The following is a 17,427-nucleotide window of genomic DNA, read 5'->3' as shown; positions in this document are numbered from 1 at the left end:
AATCTAGTATTAAAGTAGGCTTGCCTAACCTTAGATGGGAAGGCAAAACCTTCTCTTAATTTGTTTCTTTTGTCATTTTGACTACGGTCAAAAGTTAAAGAGGGCCCCCATCTTATGACTATATTTCGATTAACTTGCTCATATTTGGTTCCAAAACTTTTATGAAAGGAATGCAATTCCAACCAATTTCCTTCATTATCTTGCATGATTTCCAAGGATAGAAAAGCAAGCGTAAAAGGTCAATGTCGTTTTATTAAGCAAGTAGAACCAATGCTTGAGTGACAGAAAACAAGAAAAAATTAATGGGGACTAAAGAACATTTGAGTGTGACTGTAAACTGAAAAAAATTACTTCAATAGTGACTAATAAATTACATTACCAATCGTATCCTCTCCCTAAGAAACAAAAAGACAGACGTACAGAAGGTCACAAGGATTTAGGAGGCGAAAATATAACTAATAGAGAGGTGAAGGATCATTTAGAGAAAGCTTTAAAATTCCCAAGCACCTCTTTTCACTGACTTATAATTCGAGATAAAAATAAGATATGTTTCCTATGAAAGTCAGATGCATAAGCAGCACTCCTTTTCAAGGGCAAGATGTCCATAATGTGCAAAAATGACACTTGGCTAAAGCAATCCTTCTCCTGCCAGTCACAGATGGACAAAATGATCAACAGAGAATCATCAAAATGGTACCACCAACCACAACCACTCAAAATAAATATAGAATAATGACTTCCTCACATGATACTTGGTGTCTTCTTTCTTTCTATTTCTTTTTTCTTTTCTTACATTTTTTTTTTTTTATATTTTTTTGTTTTTGGTGGATTGGGGGATGAGAAAGGAAAACATAAAAACAAACTTACGCAGATCATCCAAGGAAATATTGCTGACACTCTCGCCAATCATCATAAGGCGAATCCTTCCTGCAAGGGCGACAACAACATAAGGATTTTGACCATGTTATGGACTGTATATCAATATCATCTATTTATATACCATAACTATCTTTTTGCAAACTTAGATATTGATTCAAATTTTATTTAGTGTATTAACAGTTTGGCAACCATGACAAACAGCTTCCCTAAATATTTTCATGCCTAGGTGCATACATCCATCTCCAAAATGTTAAAACACAGGAACACCAATAGTAAACATCATTTTTGTGTAAGAGTTATAACCTCTTCTGTCTCCCATCCTATCCCAGCAAAGAGATAGAACATTGTTAAAACTGAAGCACAAGTTTACCGAATAAGCATAAGCCATCATATATGATATGTCACCCTAGTAATTCAAAAGAAAGAAACGAAGATACAAAAGAAGATTTACAGAAGTTCAATACTGGTTAACATACCATCATGACGGATGCATATCTCTGGAACATTTTTTACTTCACCACTGATACTGTCATTGTAAACCCTAGTTTCAATATCACCTTCAACATACACCAATGAGCTGCATTGAACCTTTAAAGGTTAGAGAAGCAATTAGAAATTTTAATTTACTTAGAAAATGGATATGTACTTCTTTACAAATTTTTGAACTGCATAAGTGCCAAGTGTTTCATTATGCACAGCGATTCGATGCCACTGAACAGGCCTTGGCAAGCCTGATGCTCCAACTATTCTTTGGTCATACATGCCTCCTGTTCCAACTGTAAAGATGGTTATAGTTCGGCCATTCCTCAAGATCTTCTGCACGGGAGATTGCCCAACTTTTCCACAAATAATTGCCTGTTTATGTTCCACGTAACCAGGGTGAATATCAGACAAGAAATAAATAAAAATCAGTAACATAACATCTGAATGCTCAGACATGTAAACAAAAGAACAGAACATGAAGTTTTCCGCATCTTAAAAACTCAAGCAACTCAAAAAGGTAGCATTATGCTCAGTTGTGAAAAAGTTTCCGTATTCAGAAATCCTATATGAGAAGAAAACTCCAATTTTATTTCTTACTTCTGCCTAAAAATTCTCCGCAACCATAGGCTAAGAGGATGAGTAAATGAATAACCCATTAAAATGCTTTCATTATTGACAAAAACAAAATGCAACCATTTTCTGAAATATATTATGATCATAACCTCCCATCACTCATCAGCAGTGTGCACAGATTGCATTTTCAATAGTGCCCCAAATTGGAGCTTTTCACATATATTCAAAATGTCAACCAAAGACTCATATCATATATATACCCTATGCACACCGCGAAAACCCCAACCTCTCTTGGGATCCACACCATGAGGTTGTAAATCCGGTTCTTCATTCACACCAAGAATGTCATCAAACTCTTCCTCAATTTTATCATCCTTCCCATTTTCACCTTCACTACCGGCTGATTCAGTGGAGCACCACAAGTTGGAGCTTCTTCGAACATTCATCACTACAAGCACAATCAAACTAAGTATGAATAAGCCACAATAACTTAACCAAACATAACCATTCCAGTAAATATATTAAAAAGCACTTAATAAGAGGGGGGGGGGGGGGGGGGGAAAAAAAAGGGAACTACAAAATCCACAACATACTTACAGTATTTCTATATGCTTACCAACCCATTTGAGAAATTCTTCTTAAAACAAATATGATCATTCTGATCCATTCTTTCAGACATACTCTTTAGACTCAAATTTCTTTTTTATTTTTAAAAATTTAACCCACAAAAAAAAAAAAAAAAAAAAAATTCTAAATTCGGACAGTTAACCAGTACATGTGGGACGTTCATTTCAACAAAACGAAATCTATATACAAAAATATAATGAGCTTAAATCACCAATAACAATATATTTTACACACAAAAAATAATAATAATATATTCAGAGAAGAAAAGAGAAAGAGAACCAAGTGAGGAAGTAGGCAAGATAGGAACAGAGACTCTCAAATACTTAGCAAGTCCAAAAGCGCGGGTACTCATTTTTGAGCAACAAACTCAGAAACGCGAACCAGAGCGACCAAGAAGAGCAAAGGTACATGAAGGGTTTTAGGGGACATGGGTCACGGGTGTAAAGGTGGATCCGGGTAATCTGGTTTGTGGTCCATTGATCCAAAGCAGACAGGCTAGTATTGAGCCCATAAATTAAATGGGCCTTATGAACTACTTCACGTGTCGTGTACCCACTTTTGTTTTTTTTTTTTTTTTTTTGGAACATTACGCGGTGTACCCACTATTAAATTTATTAAAAATGGGGGAAGAGAGCATTAATTTTCGTTAAGCTATCTGCATAAATAAGATTTAAAAAACTAAACCCATATAAAACAATGCAAACTTGATTCTGCAGGATGATTTATCCTCGTTCAACAAATGTGAAAAGCAGATTTTATTTAATTCAAATATTAATAATTTTTGTTTTAATTTTGAATTTTTGACAGGGAAAAAGACTTTATTAGCAGGATAAATATACTGATCAAATAAATTGTTTTCCAATTTGTTGTGATTATAGAATTTTGTTATCTTCTTCTATTGATATTTATTTATAATTGTATAGTTATTATGCTTCCTATTTCATATTTGTTTATAGTTCAGAAATAAATACACGTATTAGAATTTACACTACATAAAAATATTTGGTTTTTTGATAATTGTAAATTGTGATTCAGGATGACCACGATGTAACAAAGATCAACTTCTAATGCTTTGATAAACAGTACAAACAAAAATAAAAGTTAAAAAAAACAAAAAAACAAAAAAACTTAGTGCAACCAATGGAAATCACTAGCTGGGAATCTAAGGTGTTAAAAAACCCATAAAGAATGAGAAGCCAAAAAAATAACTCCGTCAATCTTCTAGAGTACAAAGGCAGTTTACAAAAGATAACATTGCAGAAGATTGCAAAGAAAATCAAACAAAAAGGACCACAAAGAAAAAAGAGAAGTAACAGCTCTTTGGTAGGTCTTTAATCATTTTAAATCAAAGAACTAGGAGTATTTTCTTAGGTCCACCAGATAAATTCCAAGCTTAATAAAATCAAAATTGACCTGTTTCAAGCAAAACAACCAAACTCCATGTGATCAGCGTTCTGAGCCACGTGGCTGGTTCCTGGATGAGGACCAACTGGACCTTGAACTGCCAAAGGATGGTCTCCGGTCATCACCACTACTGCGCCACCTATCACTAGGCTGGGATGGGCGATCATCCTGCCTGCCACTGCCCCAACGATCAGGTTCAGGAGGAGGAGCCTGCCCAGAGCCTTCAGCAATCTGTCGCCGGAACCTAGGCACATATTTTCCAGACGATGATGCAGCAGCAGCAGCAGCAGGAGCGGCTGGAGCAGTAGCTCCAGGCTCAACTGGACGAGCAGGAGGAATCTCAGCAGCAGCAGCAGCAGTAGATCTCCCTAGGAGTGCCTCTTTTCTCTGCCTTTCCTTTTCTTCTAGCTCCAGCTCTCTTTGCCTCTGCTTTGCAGCAATCTCATCCAATTTTGCCTTGCGCTCAGCTTCTTCTTTCCTTCGCCTCTCAGCTTCTGCACATTTCAAAATGGACAATAGCACATATGTGAAGAAGTAACAAGGCACCTTAGGTGTAATATTCAGATATGTCATTTGTCATGAAAAGAAACTAATAGAATTATAAGGTGCAGGGGCTTGAATCTCCTATAAGTGGAAGCCAATTAAGAAAATACATACGACTTGCAGAATCTATAAAAATTCTTACTATGACATCTAATAAAAAGACATACTAATCTTAAATGTGGATAAGCGTGCATATACATACAGCTTTTACATAAATTTCAATACCATCATCAAAAATAGTCATTAGTGTATGTAACATTTTTTGAGAGCTAATTTTGTACATTTGTTAATATTCTTTTTCTTTTTTAGTGAATAATATTTGTTAATATTCTTATTAAAGAACAATGGGAGAAAATAATATATTTTAAACTGTTTTTTAAGTTTCAGGATTTGGGTACATCCGCCTCTGAAAATATCCTGCATGTTGCTGACCCAACGCTTAGAAAAGAAAATGCTAATCGTCTTAGAAAGCTAATTTTGATAATATACCTTCATGCTTGCGAGCTTCCTCCTCTTCTTGACGCTTTCTGTGTTTTTCTTCCTCAGACCTTACATAAAAGATTTTCTTTCTTTTAGCCTCCCTGTCCAGTTTACGAGCCTGAATCATCTGACTAATTTGCTCCTCTCTCTCCTGTCTTCTTTTGTCAAATTCTGCTTGCCGACGGCTCATCACCCTTTCTTGGAATATCATCTGTAGCAGAAAAACAGAAACCAATTAGTGTAAATGTCAGATTAAATTGTGCTAACACAATCTTTACATGCTTCAGATGCGAAAAGCTGCATGAAGCTAGGCCTCATGATCAGACTGAAAGTGCGAGAGCAAGAGCTTGAATGAAATCAAATGGGTGGTAATATCTAAATTTTGCTAAGGGCAAGAATATTTCCAGACTGTTACATTATTTACTTTTTGCCCTCAATAATCAGAATGGATACATGTGGAATATACAACTTAAATAATTGCTGCAAAATCATGAAACAAGGAGATAAGGGAAAGAATGAAAAAGAAAAGAAAACAAAAACAGTGTGTCATTTGATGGATGTTTCAAATATTTATTTGGTAAAGGTAGAAATTTTGCACTAGTTCATTCACCAAAAAAATAAAATTAAAAAATTAAAAAAAATTACGCTAATAATATAGAAGTTACAAAGAAGGCACCTACATGTAGAAGAAAATAGATAAAAGGACTTTCAGGTTCTTTGGCCTTTATAACACAAATGCCTCATTTAACAAGCAAAAGGAAAGGCAGACGAAAAAAGGACAGCATGCTTTGGAAATTGCAAAGCAAAAAAGCAAAAAAGATAAACTGACCTTATTGTCCAACATACGTGCCAACCTATTCTTCTCCTTTAGGTCCCCTTCATGCCGCTGTTGGCTCAACTCAATTTCCAGCTACAAAGCAGGACAGAAGTACAGCCATTATGTTAAAAGTCAACAGATACAAAATACATAGATAATCACGTTGATTAATAACACAATCATTTAACATAAACAACCAACAGGAAGGAAGTGAAGTCAAACTTTGTTCGCGATAGCTGTTAGGCATCCTATTAACATGAAGCTCAGTATCCTTTAAACTTAAAATTTAGACGAATAAAAGAAATTCAAGCATAGATACCTGTTGTTCACGTTCATGAAGAATCCTCTCTTCCACCACACGCTGTTGAAATGCAGCTTCAATTAAGGGAGCTGACTCTTCTCTTTTTGCTCTTTCCAAATAATCCATCGTTTTAGCAAGTTTTTGCAACTTCTTTTCCATTTCCTGTCTCTCTCTCAGTTGTTCACTCAAGGCTAGTTCCATCAAAGTTTGCTTTGTCACTTTTTCCTGTATTATAGAAACGCTTGTCAATTTTCTTCCCTTCCAGCAGAAACATAATTTTATATCAGACCAAAAGTTTTAACTCACTCCTTCAAGAATTGGTTTCTTTCCCTTCTTCTTGCTGCGTGCTTCCTGAAGCAAAGCCTGTGCTTCTTCTAGCTCCCGCTCTTCTATTTCCTTAAGGATCCTTTGATTCTTCCTCTGCTCATACTCAGTTGCAAGCCTCTTCTGCTCTGCCTCTTCGGTAATCTTCAGCAGCTTAAGCCTTCGTGATTCTTCTTCACGTTCCTTAAAAGGACAAAGCAAATCTGTTGTTAAAATTTTGTTCATTTCAGATAATGATAATGACAATACTTGGACAACGGCTTTAAGATGTGCACCATTTCTAAAAGTTGACGTTCTTGTTCTTCCTTCCTTTTCTCAATAAGTGATTTCCTAGCAAGAAGCCTTTTGTGTTCTTTATCGACAATATCTGCTAAAGAAGGCAGCACTTCGCCTAACTTCGATGCTCTATTTGCAGGAGAGTATATCATAGCTCGTGCTTTATTTAGAGATTCAGCAAATATTGTCAGGTGATCCCGAAGCCTATCAGACTCGATAAACTGGAGTAAACCCCAATGAAGAATCAAATTATGACTCATTAGAACATGAACAGCAAAAACTTCCCCATCAACTAATAAAAATACAGTATAGGTCAAAATATAAGTTTGTTTCTCATAAAGCCAAGAGACCTTGATTAGAAAAATTGAGGCAGAAAACATACAAGTTTATGCTTATGTTAGATTTTTCAGGAATAATACTTATCTAAATCTTCCTTTTCCTGGTGAACTTAATGATGCCCATAATAAGCATCCACATATTTTAGATGATATTATGACAAAGTCCAAAGCATGCAATTCTATTCCAACAACACACACAGACTAAAAGAATTTCTTTAACGTGTCCATGGCAATGTCCATCATAGGTCACTAGTAAGGAGAGCTAAAGCTACGAAATAAAATATTACAATGCAAATTGAAATGACTAAAGAGGACAGGTTCTTCGGGGAAAGGGATCAGACAGGAGGGGAGACTCATGTTTTCACACTAGTTTCGGCTTTTACCCTCTTTTAAGCTCCACACTCTTGCTCAAACAAGTAATTGAAGGTATAGAAAGTGAGAATTTGATTATCAGTAATAAGAATAGAATTTAACTTATACTAATTACTGTTTCCATTGCTACATATTAGTGTGATGGAACATTAGCAGGAGAAAAACAGCTTCAGAAACCAGAGTTCTTAAACATTCATATTTAACAGCATAGTTTAGAGAAATATTCAGTTCAACCTGGCAAGTTACCTAAAAGAGAGGGGATTAGCTCAAGCGGCAATAACCATACAAGTGCAAGCACTAACTTACCAGGTTACCAAATACCACAACACCCTTCATATGGTCAACTTTCATGGCTACAAAATTATACTTAACAGCATCCACAGATATCTTCTCCACAACAGAAAAATCATAGAATGGGATCATCTGAGATAGACACTCGATTTTCATTGTCTGATACACCTTAGAGACCTGAAAAAAGTACAAAAAATTAATTAATCGGAGAAAATTCTGTTTTACTAGTGTAAGAAATAACATACATGTAACCAACTATAACAAACACAGAAATGAACACACCTGCTGAAGCAACCTAAAAGTAGCAAGCTTTTCCAGAGCAGGAACGTATTGAGACAGTTGCACTTGTGGAACAGAAGAAGCAGAAGACAGCTTACCCCCAAACTTTGAGACTTTAGTCAACAATGGCTGTATCTTTAATGCAAGATCTAGAGGTTGAAATTCATGCTCCAACAGATGGTAAAGATCTTTTATTTCCTGGTTTGCACAGCTCAATACACCTTTTGAGACCTGAATAGGATGTCCAAACCAAACGCCAAGCCCACATTAAAAAAATCCTCCCTAAGATATGCCAATAGATACACATTTGAATACAATTCAAACACATGCAGAATTTTAGGACTTATGTGACAACTATCTTTGTAATAAAGGATTACCATAACAACCTTCTGGAGCTTCCTTTTTCAACAGCTAAAACAATAAAATCAAATGCAACCAGACATAACCATAGGGAAAAAGGCCATATATGAAAATAAATTGTAATTTATGACAAGTCTATTGGAAAGAACTAAGAACTTGCCAGATGTTCAAAAGAAACTGTATTTTTCTTAACAAATGAAATAACTAGAGGAGATATAGAATATAGAACCAAGCCCTAGAATCTTACCAGTTCTGATAGAAGAGATGCCCGTGAAAGCTGAACCAAGAAAGCACATTCTCAGAACCAAAATAAAATATAAAAATAATTCATTGATTATATGTATTACAATAAAAAAGAATCAAATAAATTGTAATACCACTTCTCCTCTCTCTAATTTAGAGTCAAGATTAAATCCAATAAGATTAGCAATCCTCAAGTTGTGCTCTTTCTCATTTTCAAGTTCTGTATGAGACGCATTGTATGTGTGGTCATATGGGGCCACAGAAAGCGCTGCCAAAACCACAGATGATGCTATCAACTGCAGATCCTTCTGGCTTAAGTTCTTATTAAAGCTTTTCTGAAGCGTGAAAAGCTTGAGCCATGCATAAGCATGGTATAGATGGCTAGATGAGATCCAGAAAATTTCTGACAGCTTAGCATAATAAACCACCATCAGTGACGCTTTAGGCGTTTTCTTAACCATGCACATCAGTCCATGAATATCTTCAACAGAACGAAAAGCTTCCTGCATGAAAAAACAATAATTATAGAAATAATCATTACCCATGAAACACGAACTAAAAAAAAATCCATCAAAATGCACGTTTTTCATAAACATTAGAAGCAAATAGAGCAATTCCCAGAGACCTGCCAGAGTTCAAGTTCAGTAGCAATCTTTAGTTGCTCAAATCTTGTATCGAGATACAACTGCAAGCTCTCTGGTGCAGATAGGTCAGGTCGGTCCCTTTGGTCTTTATATCTGTTAAGATTGATTAAATGGTTCCGTATGATTTCACATAACCTGCGAAATTCTGTTGTCCGCTTGTATTGCTTGCAGAACTGAAAGGCCCGATGCGCTGTCATCTATAAATGAAAACCATTTAAAGTGGATATCTTCTTCAATTTGAATAAAAAATCCTTGATTTCTACTAGTAAGTACAATGATAACACCACAGCAGGTTAACATTACCAAAACATACTTTACACAGCCACATGTATATTTTATGGTAATAAAGATGGTGAACAAACAAAATAAGATCCACAGTAGCTATCCTATATTCCTATTATTGAAACTATGTCCATGCATAAACGAGACTAGGAATAAAAAAAAATAAAAAAGGCCAAATTTTTCCAGAAAAATGGTTTCTGCTATGCTCTTAGCCTCATAAGAAGGGAAAAAAGACAGAGAGAGAGAGAGAGAGAGAGAGAGAGAGAGAGAAGTAGAAAGAACAATTATGAACCATGTAAATTACTCTAAGCTGAGGAACAAAGAAGAGTCAAATATTAAATCCCCTAAGCTACAGTGCAAGGCCAATAGAATCCTGAAAAGTAGCTAAAATTATAGAAAAACCTTTTTGGTAATTTAGAGCAATGTATTTAAAATTCAAGAACACATAACTCACAAGCAGAAAATAATGAATATTGAATGACCATACTAAAAAATATTGTGCCTTTTGAAGAATCACCATACCGCATAAAGTGCCTCCAACTTCGAGTTATTCCTCAAAATTTCCAGCACGGTTCTATATGTCTCCCACAAAAACTTGAACCAAGGGGTAACCAGTTCACGATCAGACCTATCTTTTCCCTTCTCCCCACTGACATAACTAAGCATGAGGTCTTCTGGCCTTTTATCAGCTTCCAGATCATCAACATCAAGTGCTTCTTCCAATGCCTGTGCCTGACTCCGTGCCAGCTCAGCTTTTTCTGTGGACAGATGCATAAAGTGCTTTATCACCTCTTCCAAGGAAGTCACATTCACTTGTTGACATATGATGCGGTACTGAATCAGACCATCCTTTGCAAATCTGCCTCTCCGCAGGTCAACGCAAAGCTCTACATATTTAAACATAATCCTTTCAAGTGGTTTCTGCCATGCTCTATATCTCTTCGACGTGATGAGGTCGTGGAGCGCCTGCAATGCATCTTGCTTCTGCCCAACATTTATCAATTCTGCATCCACAACATTAAAGATTCACAAATGTTAACAACGATTCAAACTGCAAACAAAAAACTAAATAAATAAATAAAAATGGTTCTTTCTGTCACGTTTTTCAAGCATGTGCCACCAAATTGAAAATTCCCCATTTAAAATTGGCTCAATTACCATTGTTAGCAAAATCATATGGTACTATATATAGATGTAAATGGCAGTAAATTCAGACCATGGCCATGAAGATTAGCAAAAATAAATTAATGAAGTGAAAATTGAAGCATGCTTTGAACACATCAATAATTCTAAGCCGGAAAAACTGAAAAAGGAAAAGAAAATGTTTTCAGGGAAAAATCATTATCACCTTCAGCTCGCTTCAAAGCGTTCTCAGGCTTGGCAAAAGTCGACATATCTGAAATTGTTCAGCCAACTCAAGAGACGAAACAGTATAAAAGTCACCTGAAACGACATTTCAGAGTGTGTGTTGGTTTCTTATCACTTATATAATCAATAATGACAACAAAGACAAATACCAAAACGCACAATTTCACCACCATCAATCCTGTACCAGATCAAACACATAAATTCAAAACATAATTCTAAAAATCAAAAAAAAAAAAAAAGGCTCTTACGTGGATTATATGCCAACCCGAAATCGTCACCGGTTGAGATATTCCAGAACAGAATTTAGAAACAAAAATAGTCATGGAATCAATAACCATGAATCCAGAGAACGATGATTTTATGATGTGAATGAATGGATATGAGGAAAAAAATAATAATAATAAAAAATAAATAAAGCCTGACCTGAGTTGACGGAGAGGCGTCACAAATTGCTTTTTTAGGCAGCGATATTGAGTTCTCTGTTTCTGGTCCGTAGACGCCGTATCGGCAATGAGATTGCGAAGCACAGAGGGTACAGAGAGAGAGAGAGAGCACGTCAGGGTTTTGGGTTTGCCGATTGCAAGTGTAAAAGGGGTGTGATAACTCAAGCCGAGGTTGGAGTCACTTGTTGTCTGTCACCAATTTGGGTTTGGGTCAAAGTCCGATCTGAACAACTTTGGATCCATCACCTCTGTTTAATTTGGGCCTCCCCGTCCATTTAGCCCACCTTTCTCTTATATTTTTAAAACAATAGGCTGTATACACTTGAAATTTTACTGAATTAACTTTGGAAAAACTTTGACCAAAAAAATAAAATTTTAAATAAATTACCTATTTGTATGCTTAGCATTAGGGGTGGGCTCGGTGCGGATTGGTTCGGTTTTTAGGATTTTTTTAAACCTAACCGACCAATTCGGTTTGGGTTGGTTACATAACCGAACGGAACCGAATCCAATATACAAACCGAACCGAACCGAACCGACCATATTTGATCGTTTGGGTTGGATTTGCGGGTTGGGCCGGTCTGGGCTTCGTGTTGGGCCTCGGCCCAAATTGTATATATATATATATATATATATATATATTTCGAATTTGGTATTTTTTGGACAAAAATTGTATAAAAAAATTTTTAGGCCTTTTTAATCATCAATCTATATTTTAAATTAGATATTCTTTTCAAATTATTCTTTAAATTAAATAATTTTAACATACATCCATCCACCTAAACAAAAATACCAAATAAGTTAATTATTAAGCATCAAACATATTAAATAATACAACACATAATCATACAACTATAATACAAATCTACAACTACCACCACCCAATTATAAACCATACATCAACAAATAAAGTATATAACAAGTCTACAACCATTATTAGCTACAAAATAAAATACAACCCATATTTGAAATCTAAAATTTTAAAATAAACTTATAATTAAATAAACTAATAATCCATAAAAATAAAAATTATTTTAAATATTGTTTTCTTCCACATTCTCCATTGCATGAAAAGCCACCAGTAGCAATCACAAGCTCACTACCTCAATAAACCAAATTCCATTCATCCTTCAACAAACATTAAAATTATAAATAAACATTAAACATTAAGCATTAAATGTAAAGAATTAGCAATCAATAAACATTAAGTGTATTACTAAAATATTATCTAACTTAAAAGATAATTGATGATTTGGAATTAACAACAAACTTACCAAGTAATCATATATCAATTAGGTGGAGGTAAACTTTGTTTTGTAACCCAAGATACTCCTAAACAAATTAAAATATGATATTAGATTAATTAGTAAGCTAAAAGAAGTTGTAAATATTACTAAAAAATTCTAAAAACTCTAAAATAGATAATAAAAATAAAATTACAAATAATAATAATAAAAAAAATTCTTACCCGATTCAATAGAATCATAATATGCGACATCTTCTATTGGTATTTCAACTCTATAATCATACGTCATAGGCTTTAATTGCAACCAATTTTGAGAACAAATCAAAGCCTCCACCATTTTTGGACCCAATGAACTTCGGAATGCATCAAGAATACGCCCTCCGGTACTAAAAGCAGATTCGGATGCTACTGTAGAAACTGGAATGGCGTATACATCTCTTGCAATTTGAGATAAAATTCGATATTTTGTCCAATTATTTTTCCACCAAGCCAAAATATCAAATTTCTCACTCTCCACATCCTCACATGGATCAAACAAAAATTTATCAACCTCATTCTTTATTTCCAATACATTTTTTTCCATTTTTCTTTTTTTAAATTGTGATTCTTTCAAACGCCGACGATCATCTATGCTTCCATCATCCAATGAATCCATCATCATCCCACTTTGTTGTGCTTGCATTGATTGACCATCATTTGAATTTGATACTTTAGAACTCCCATTCATAGAATCAATTTCCTTAAAGAAGTTGTAAAGGTTAACTAAAGTATCTTTTACATCCCTAGTCAAAGATTCAACCATACCACTTTCATAAGCATCCTCAAAAAGATATGATACATATTCCAGCTTATATCGTGGATCAAGCACAATGGCAATAAGCAACAACTTGTTGACATTTCCAAGTGAACCCCAATATTTGTCAAACTTTATCAACATTTTCTTTGCCATATCGGCCATCAAATGATTTTGACTATTACTCCATTCAACAAGTGCATTATACATCAAACTCAATTCATGAAAACATATATTAGAAGTAACAGTCAAAGAGGCACTAAACTTTAAGGTAACTTCATAAAAAGTAGCAAGAAATTTCACAAAAACCCTTGCACTATCCCAATCTTTAATTAGAGGTGGTCCGGCTCTCTTCCTTCCTACTTCATGTTCCTCAAAATATCCAAGATAATGTCCATCAGCATCTATCATCCTATCAAAACCTTTTTGATACTTCAAAGCCGAGTTCAACATCAAATAGGTGGAATTCCACCTAGTAGACACATCCAAAACCACGGTTTCTTTATATTCAATTTTCTCCTTCTCTACACATTCTTTAAATTTGTTTAACCTTGAAGGGGATGATCGAACATATCTAATAGCATTACGAATTCCAGCAATACTATCATGGATTTCCTTTAATCCAAATGTCACAATTAAATTTACAATATGTGCAGCACAATGAACATGTAAAAACTCACCATCCAAAACATTTCCTTTCCAATAATTTAATTTTTCTTTCAAAAAATTAACAGCCACATCATTTGAAGAAGCATTATCAACCGTTATTGTGAAAACCCTTTCAATACCCCATTCAATCAAACAATTTTCTATAACCTTACCAATTGTCTCACCCTTATGATTTTGCACAATACAAAAATTTAAAATTCTCTTATGCAACTTCCAATCATCATCAATGAAATGAGCGGTAAGAGTCATGTAATTGTTATTTTGAATGGAAGTCCATGTGTCCGTCGTAAGACAAACCCTTTGCTTCCTCAATGAAAACACACTCTTCAAAATTTTTTTCTCATCTAAGTACAACTGAAACACATCTCTAGAAATTGTTCTACGAGATGGCGGTTCAAACTTAGGGTTCAAAGCATTACAAAACTTTCTAAACCCTTCTCCTTCAACGTGGCTAAATGGTAACTCGTCCATGATGATCATTTCTGCACATGCAAGCCTACATGCCTCTTTACTAAATGTTGTACTCATAGAGACCAAATTGCTACTACCACTTTCAAATGAAAGAACTTGTTGCTTTTTATCCTCCATCCTATTAGGGTATTTTTTGCATTGGTTCATCAAATGGTTTCGCAATGTACTAGTTCCACATCTCTTGGTATTACATGCATAATCTACCCCACAATGTTTACATTTGCACCTAGGATTATTTGGGTCATAATCTGGAATTTTTTCAAAATGTTCCCAAACCCAAGATGGAGCCCTAGAAGGTTTTCTCTTTTGCGTTTTATAAGGTTTATCCAACTGTGAAGGTTGAGATTCAGCTTTATCTGATTCATTTAAAAACTCTTCCAATTCATTAATATCATACAAATCATTGTGGCCCTCATCCATCTAGAACCTATTAAAAACAAAATAAACATATACATATATGTATATATATATATAAATATATATACATATAGCTGTCAAAATCAGCAGGCCAGGTTATATTAACAACTTCACAGCAATCAAGTCACACATCACTTCACAATCTCCAAACTTCACAGCAAACAATTTCACAGCCTATGCTTCACTACACTTTCCAAAAGCAATTTTTGACCTTCCCACATGCAAAAATAACGAGAAAAAGGCTAAGTAACTTACCTCCAAATAATAGACAATCACACAATTGTTTGTGATCTTGGAATTAAACGAAGAAAAGGAATGTTATTCGATTTATGCAAGTCACGATAGGCTGTTTGATTTTATCTACAAAACAGGGGAAAAAAATATATTAGACCACAAAGCAAAATAAAAAAAATAAAATTGCAATACTAATTAGAAAAAACAGGAAAAAAAAAAAAGTTTGCTATACACTTCTTCCATCCAAACTCCTGGTGTTAAGACTGATTAGAAAAAACAGCATTCCATAGTTTCCATGTATAATATTTTATGTATTTAAAATAGCATAGATTCTTTATCAAGACAAAAAGTTTTAGTTATGCATAAATAATTTTGAGTGACTTGAGGAAAAGAACCTCATATATAATTATATATAAATATATAAATAAATATATATATATATATATATATGCAGCTTGTACTTAATCACTTAATTGTTAGATATATATTGTTCTGATATAAAAGTAAATAGAACAGTCAAGGAGATTACATACGAGATAATTAGACTCTCTTTCACAATGCTTCAAAAATGATTATCTAAGAAGGCTAGTCCCACTCGTTGCTTAATTAACCCATTTATACGCTTTGACTTTTTTTCCTCAATCATACTCTCACTTCATCACCATTTTGAATCAGTCCTCCAGAAAAGTAAAACTATAAATATTATTTTTCAGATCCACGGTTGCTTTATTAAAACGATTGATTTAGAAACCAGACAACAAATTAATACTACCTCTTGACAAAATGACTCTCAATTAAAGTATTTCTACATAAGCTTCCCATAAATTTTGGAAGTTTATTAATTAATTGCTTAGGATATATATTTATATGTGTGAATGCTTATTTGTATTTATCATCATGACATACATAGCCAAGAAAATTAATGAAACGATAAGCACCAAATTTATGATTGCGCGATCATAAACGACATAAAGTAGTTGGAAGGAAGAAGCAAAAGGAAACAAAACAAGTTACGGATGAATGGCCAACCATATGGGAAGGTAGGGACCCTCCATAAGGAAAAGTAATGGTCATCAGTTTGGCACACGCAGAAATTGACAATTCTCTGTTTTTAACTTTATTTGGAACGTATATATATATATATATATATATACTGTCATTTTAATCTAGGAACATTTTGGCTGTAAGTCGATAACCAATCCTATAAAATGCTTATTCTCAGCGGATCTACTTGCTCTTACTCTTCATCATCATCATCCTAAACACACCTTGGCTGATGAGCATGCGAGACACACCAAAGTGAGCGTGGCAACACCCAACATTGTAGACAGCATGTATTGAAAGGCGAAGAACTTTGCTAAGACTATTTGTTTGGTTGCTGTGGAAGAGAAGCAAAATATTCAAAATTTTAAACAAACTTCCCATTCTATAAAATGGAACCAAAATAGAATAACTGCTGAAAAAGAGAAGTCAGAAACTATAAAATGCATTTTTCATCTACAATATAAGCATTCTCAAGCAACTCAACCAATAATGTAGAAAAGGCAACCAGTATTCCATGGGCAACTACATCTAGATGTTAGTTGGAAATATGAAATTTTACATACCAGAAAAGGTTTTAAGGGAAAATAATAAACTGAAAGAAAAGGAACGAAGAAAAAGTGAGAGGAAACAAAATAAAATTTTTCCCTATCTTTTGGTTAATAGAAAATTCACCCAAAAAACCAAAAAAAGAAATCAGAATTGAAAATTAAAAGGCAATAGGAGGCAAAATTTGGACTGCCCTTACATGGAAAAACAGATCCAAACTCTCCTTCATGTGTGCCACCAAACAACCAAGCTCTGGTTGAAGAAGAACTTGGTTCTCGTACGGGAAATGCAAGCCAAAATCACTGGAGTTGGAAGCAATACTATTGCAGGACGTAATCAGATTCTTTCAAGGGCTTCATCCATTGTATCTCTAAGTCCCACAGCTCTCAGAGGATGAGGGTATACCCTTCCCAACACAAAATTTCCGTCTGCATGAATCAAGTACAAGGTTCCATTTTTCATATATAAATCATCAGCTTCAATATTGCTACTGAATTTTAATTTCTAGCTTTCTAATGTTTTCGTATAAATTAATATTCTACCAACTTTCAAAATTGCTTTTTTCATTTGCCATCTCCTTGTAATTGAAGAGTTTTAAACTGGTGTGGACAACAAGCATCAAGCTTAAGTAGTACAAGTACTTTCCAATGCTTTTGTTTAGATGGTTTTAAATGTTTTTT

At 34.4% G+C, this 17,427-nt stretch overlaps 2 protein-coding genes across 5 annotated transcripts; both read right to left on the bottom strand.

Moving 5' to 3' along the window:
- Positions 1–279: 279 nt before the first annotated feature.
- LOC107411801 (single-stranded DNA-binding protein, mitochondrial) lies at positions 280–3,000 on the bottom strand. The gene is made up of 6 exons (XM_016019459.4): positions 2,842–3,000; positions 2,196–2,383; positions 1,526–1,734; positions 1,356–1,456; positions 868–927; positions 280–645 (listed from the first exon to the last, which is right to left on the bottom strand). Exons 1-6 carry the CDS (start codon positions 2,912–2,914, stop codon positions 629–631), a joined length of 648 nt encoding a protein of 215 aa, XP_015874945.1. The 5' UTR covers positions 2,915–3,000; the 3' UTR covers positions 280–628.
- Positions 3,001–3,751: 751 nt separating this feature from the next.
- Positions 3,752–11,484, bottom strand: LOC107411812 (eukaryotic translation initiation factor 3 subunit A). 4 transcript variants are annotated; one of them, XM_016019471.4, is made up of 14 exons: positions 11,308–11,484; positions 10,865–10,959; positions 10,039–10,520; positions 9,216–9,431; positions 8,725–9,093; positions 8,595–8,624; positions 7,991–8,218; positions 7,724–7,885; positions 6,707–6,928; positions 6,414–6,614; positions 6,126–6,332; positions 5,819–5,899; positions 4,999–5,200; positions 3,752–4,460 (listed from the first exon to the last, which is right to left on the bottom strand). In XM_016019471.4, exons 2-14 carry the CDS (start codon positions 10,908–10,910, stop codon positions 4,009–4,011), a joined length of 2,898 nt encoding a protein of 965 aa, XP_015874957.1. In that variant the 5' UTR covers positions 10,911–10,959; positions 11,308–11,484; the 3' UTR covers positions 3,752–4,008. The 4 variants fall into 4 exon arrangements, with proteins under 4 accessions (XP_015874957.1, XP_015874960.1, XP_015874962.1 ...); XM_016019474.4 differs by having other exon boundaries at positions 10,865–10,930; XM_016019476.4 differs by having other exon boundaries at positions 10,865–10,912.
- Positions 11,485–17,427: the final 5,943 nt, after the last annotated feature.

The sequence above is a fragment of the Ziziphus jujuba genome, chromosome 10 (genome assembly GCF_031755915.1).
Source record: "Ziziphus jujuba cultivar Dongzao chromosome 10, ASM3175591v1".
Classification (NCBI taxonomy): Eukaryota; Viridiplantae; Streptophyta; class Magnoliopsida; order Rosales; family Rhamnaceae; genus Ziziphus; species Ziziphus jujuba.
Note: the sequence above shows the minus strand (reverse complement) of the source record. Positions and strands in the feature narration are given on the sequence as shown.

Bases quoted from the DNA above. Each gene is read 5' to 3' on its own strand.
- LOC107411801 (XM_016019459.4), bottom strand. From the start codon at position 2,914: ATGAGTACCCGCGCTTTTGGACTTGCTAAGTATTTGAGAGTCTCTGTT. The intron at 2,384-2,841 runs GTTCTCTTTCTC...TTGTGCTTGTAG, and splicing joins CTTGCCTACTTCCTCACTTG to TGATGAATGTTCGAAGAAGC. The intron at 928-1,355 runs GTATGTTAACCA...TCGCCCTTGCAG, and splicing joins GATATGCATCCGTCATGATG to GAAGGATTCGCCTTATGATG.
- LOC107411812 (XM_016019471.4), bottom strand. From the start codon at position 10,910: ATGTCGACTTTTGCCAAGCCTGAGAACGCTTTGAAGCGAGCTGAAG. The intron at 9,094-9,215 runs GTCTCTGGGAAT...TTTTTCATGCAG, and splicing joins CTGAACTTGAACTCTGGCAG to GAAGCTTTTCGTTCTGTTGA. The intron at 6,929-7,723 runs GTAAGTTAGTGC...GGTTTACTCCAG, and splicing joins TTGTGGTATTTGGTAACCTG to TTTATCGAGTCTGATAGGCT.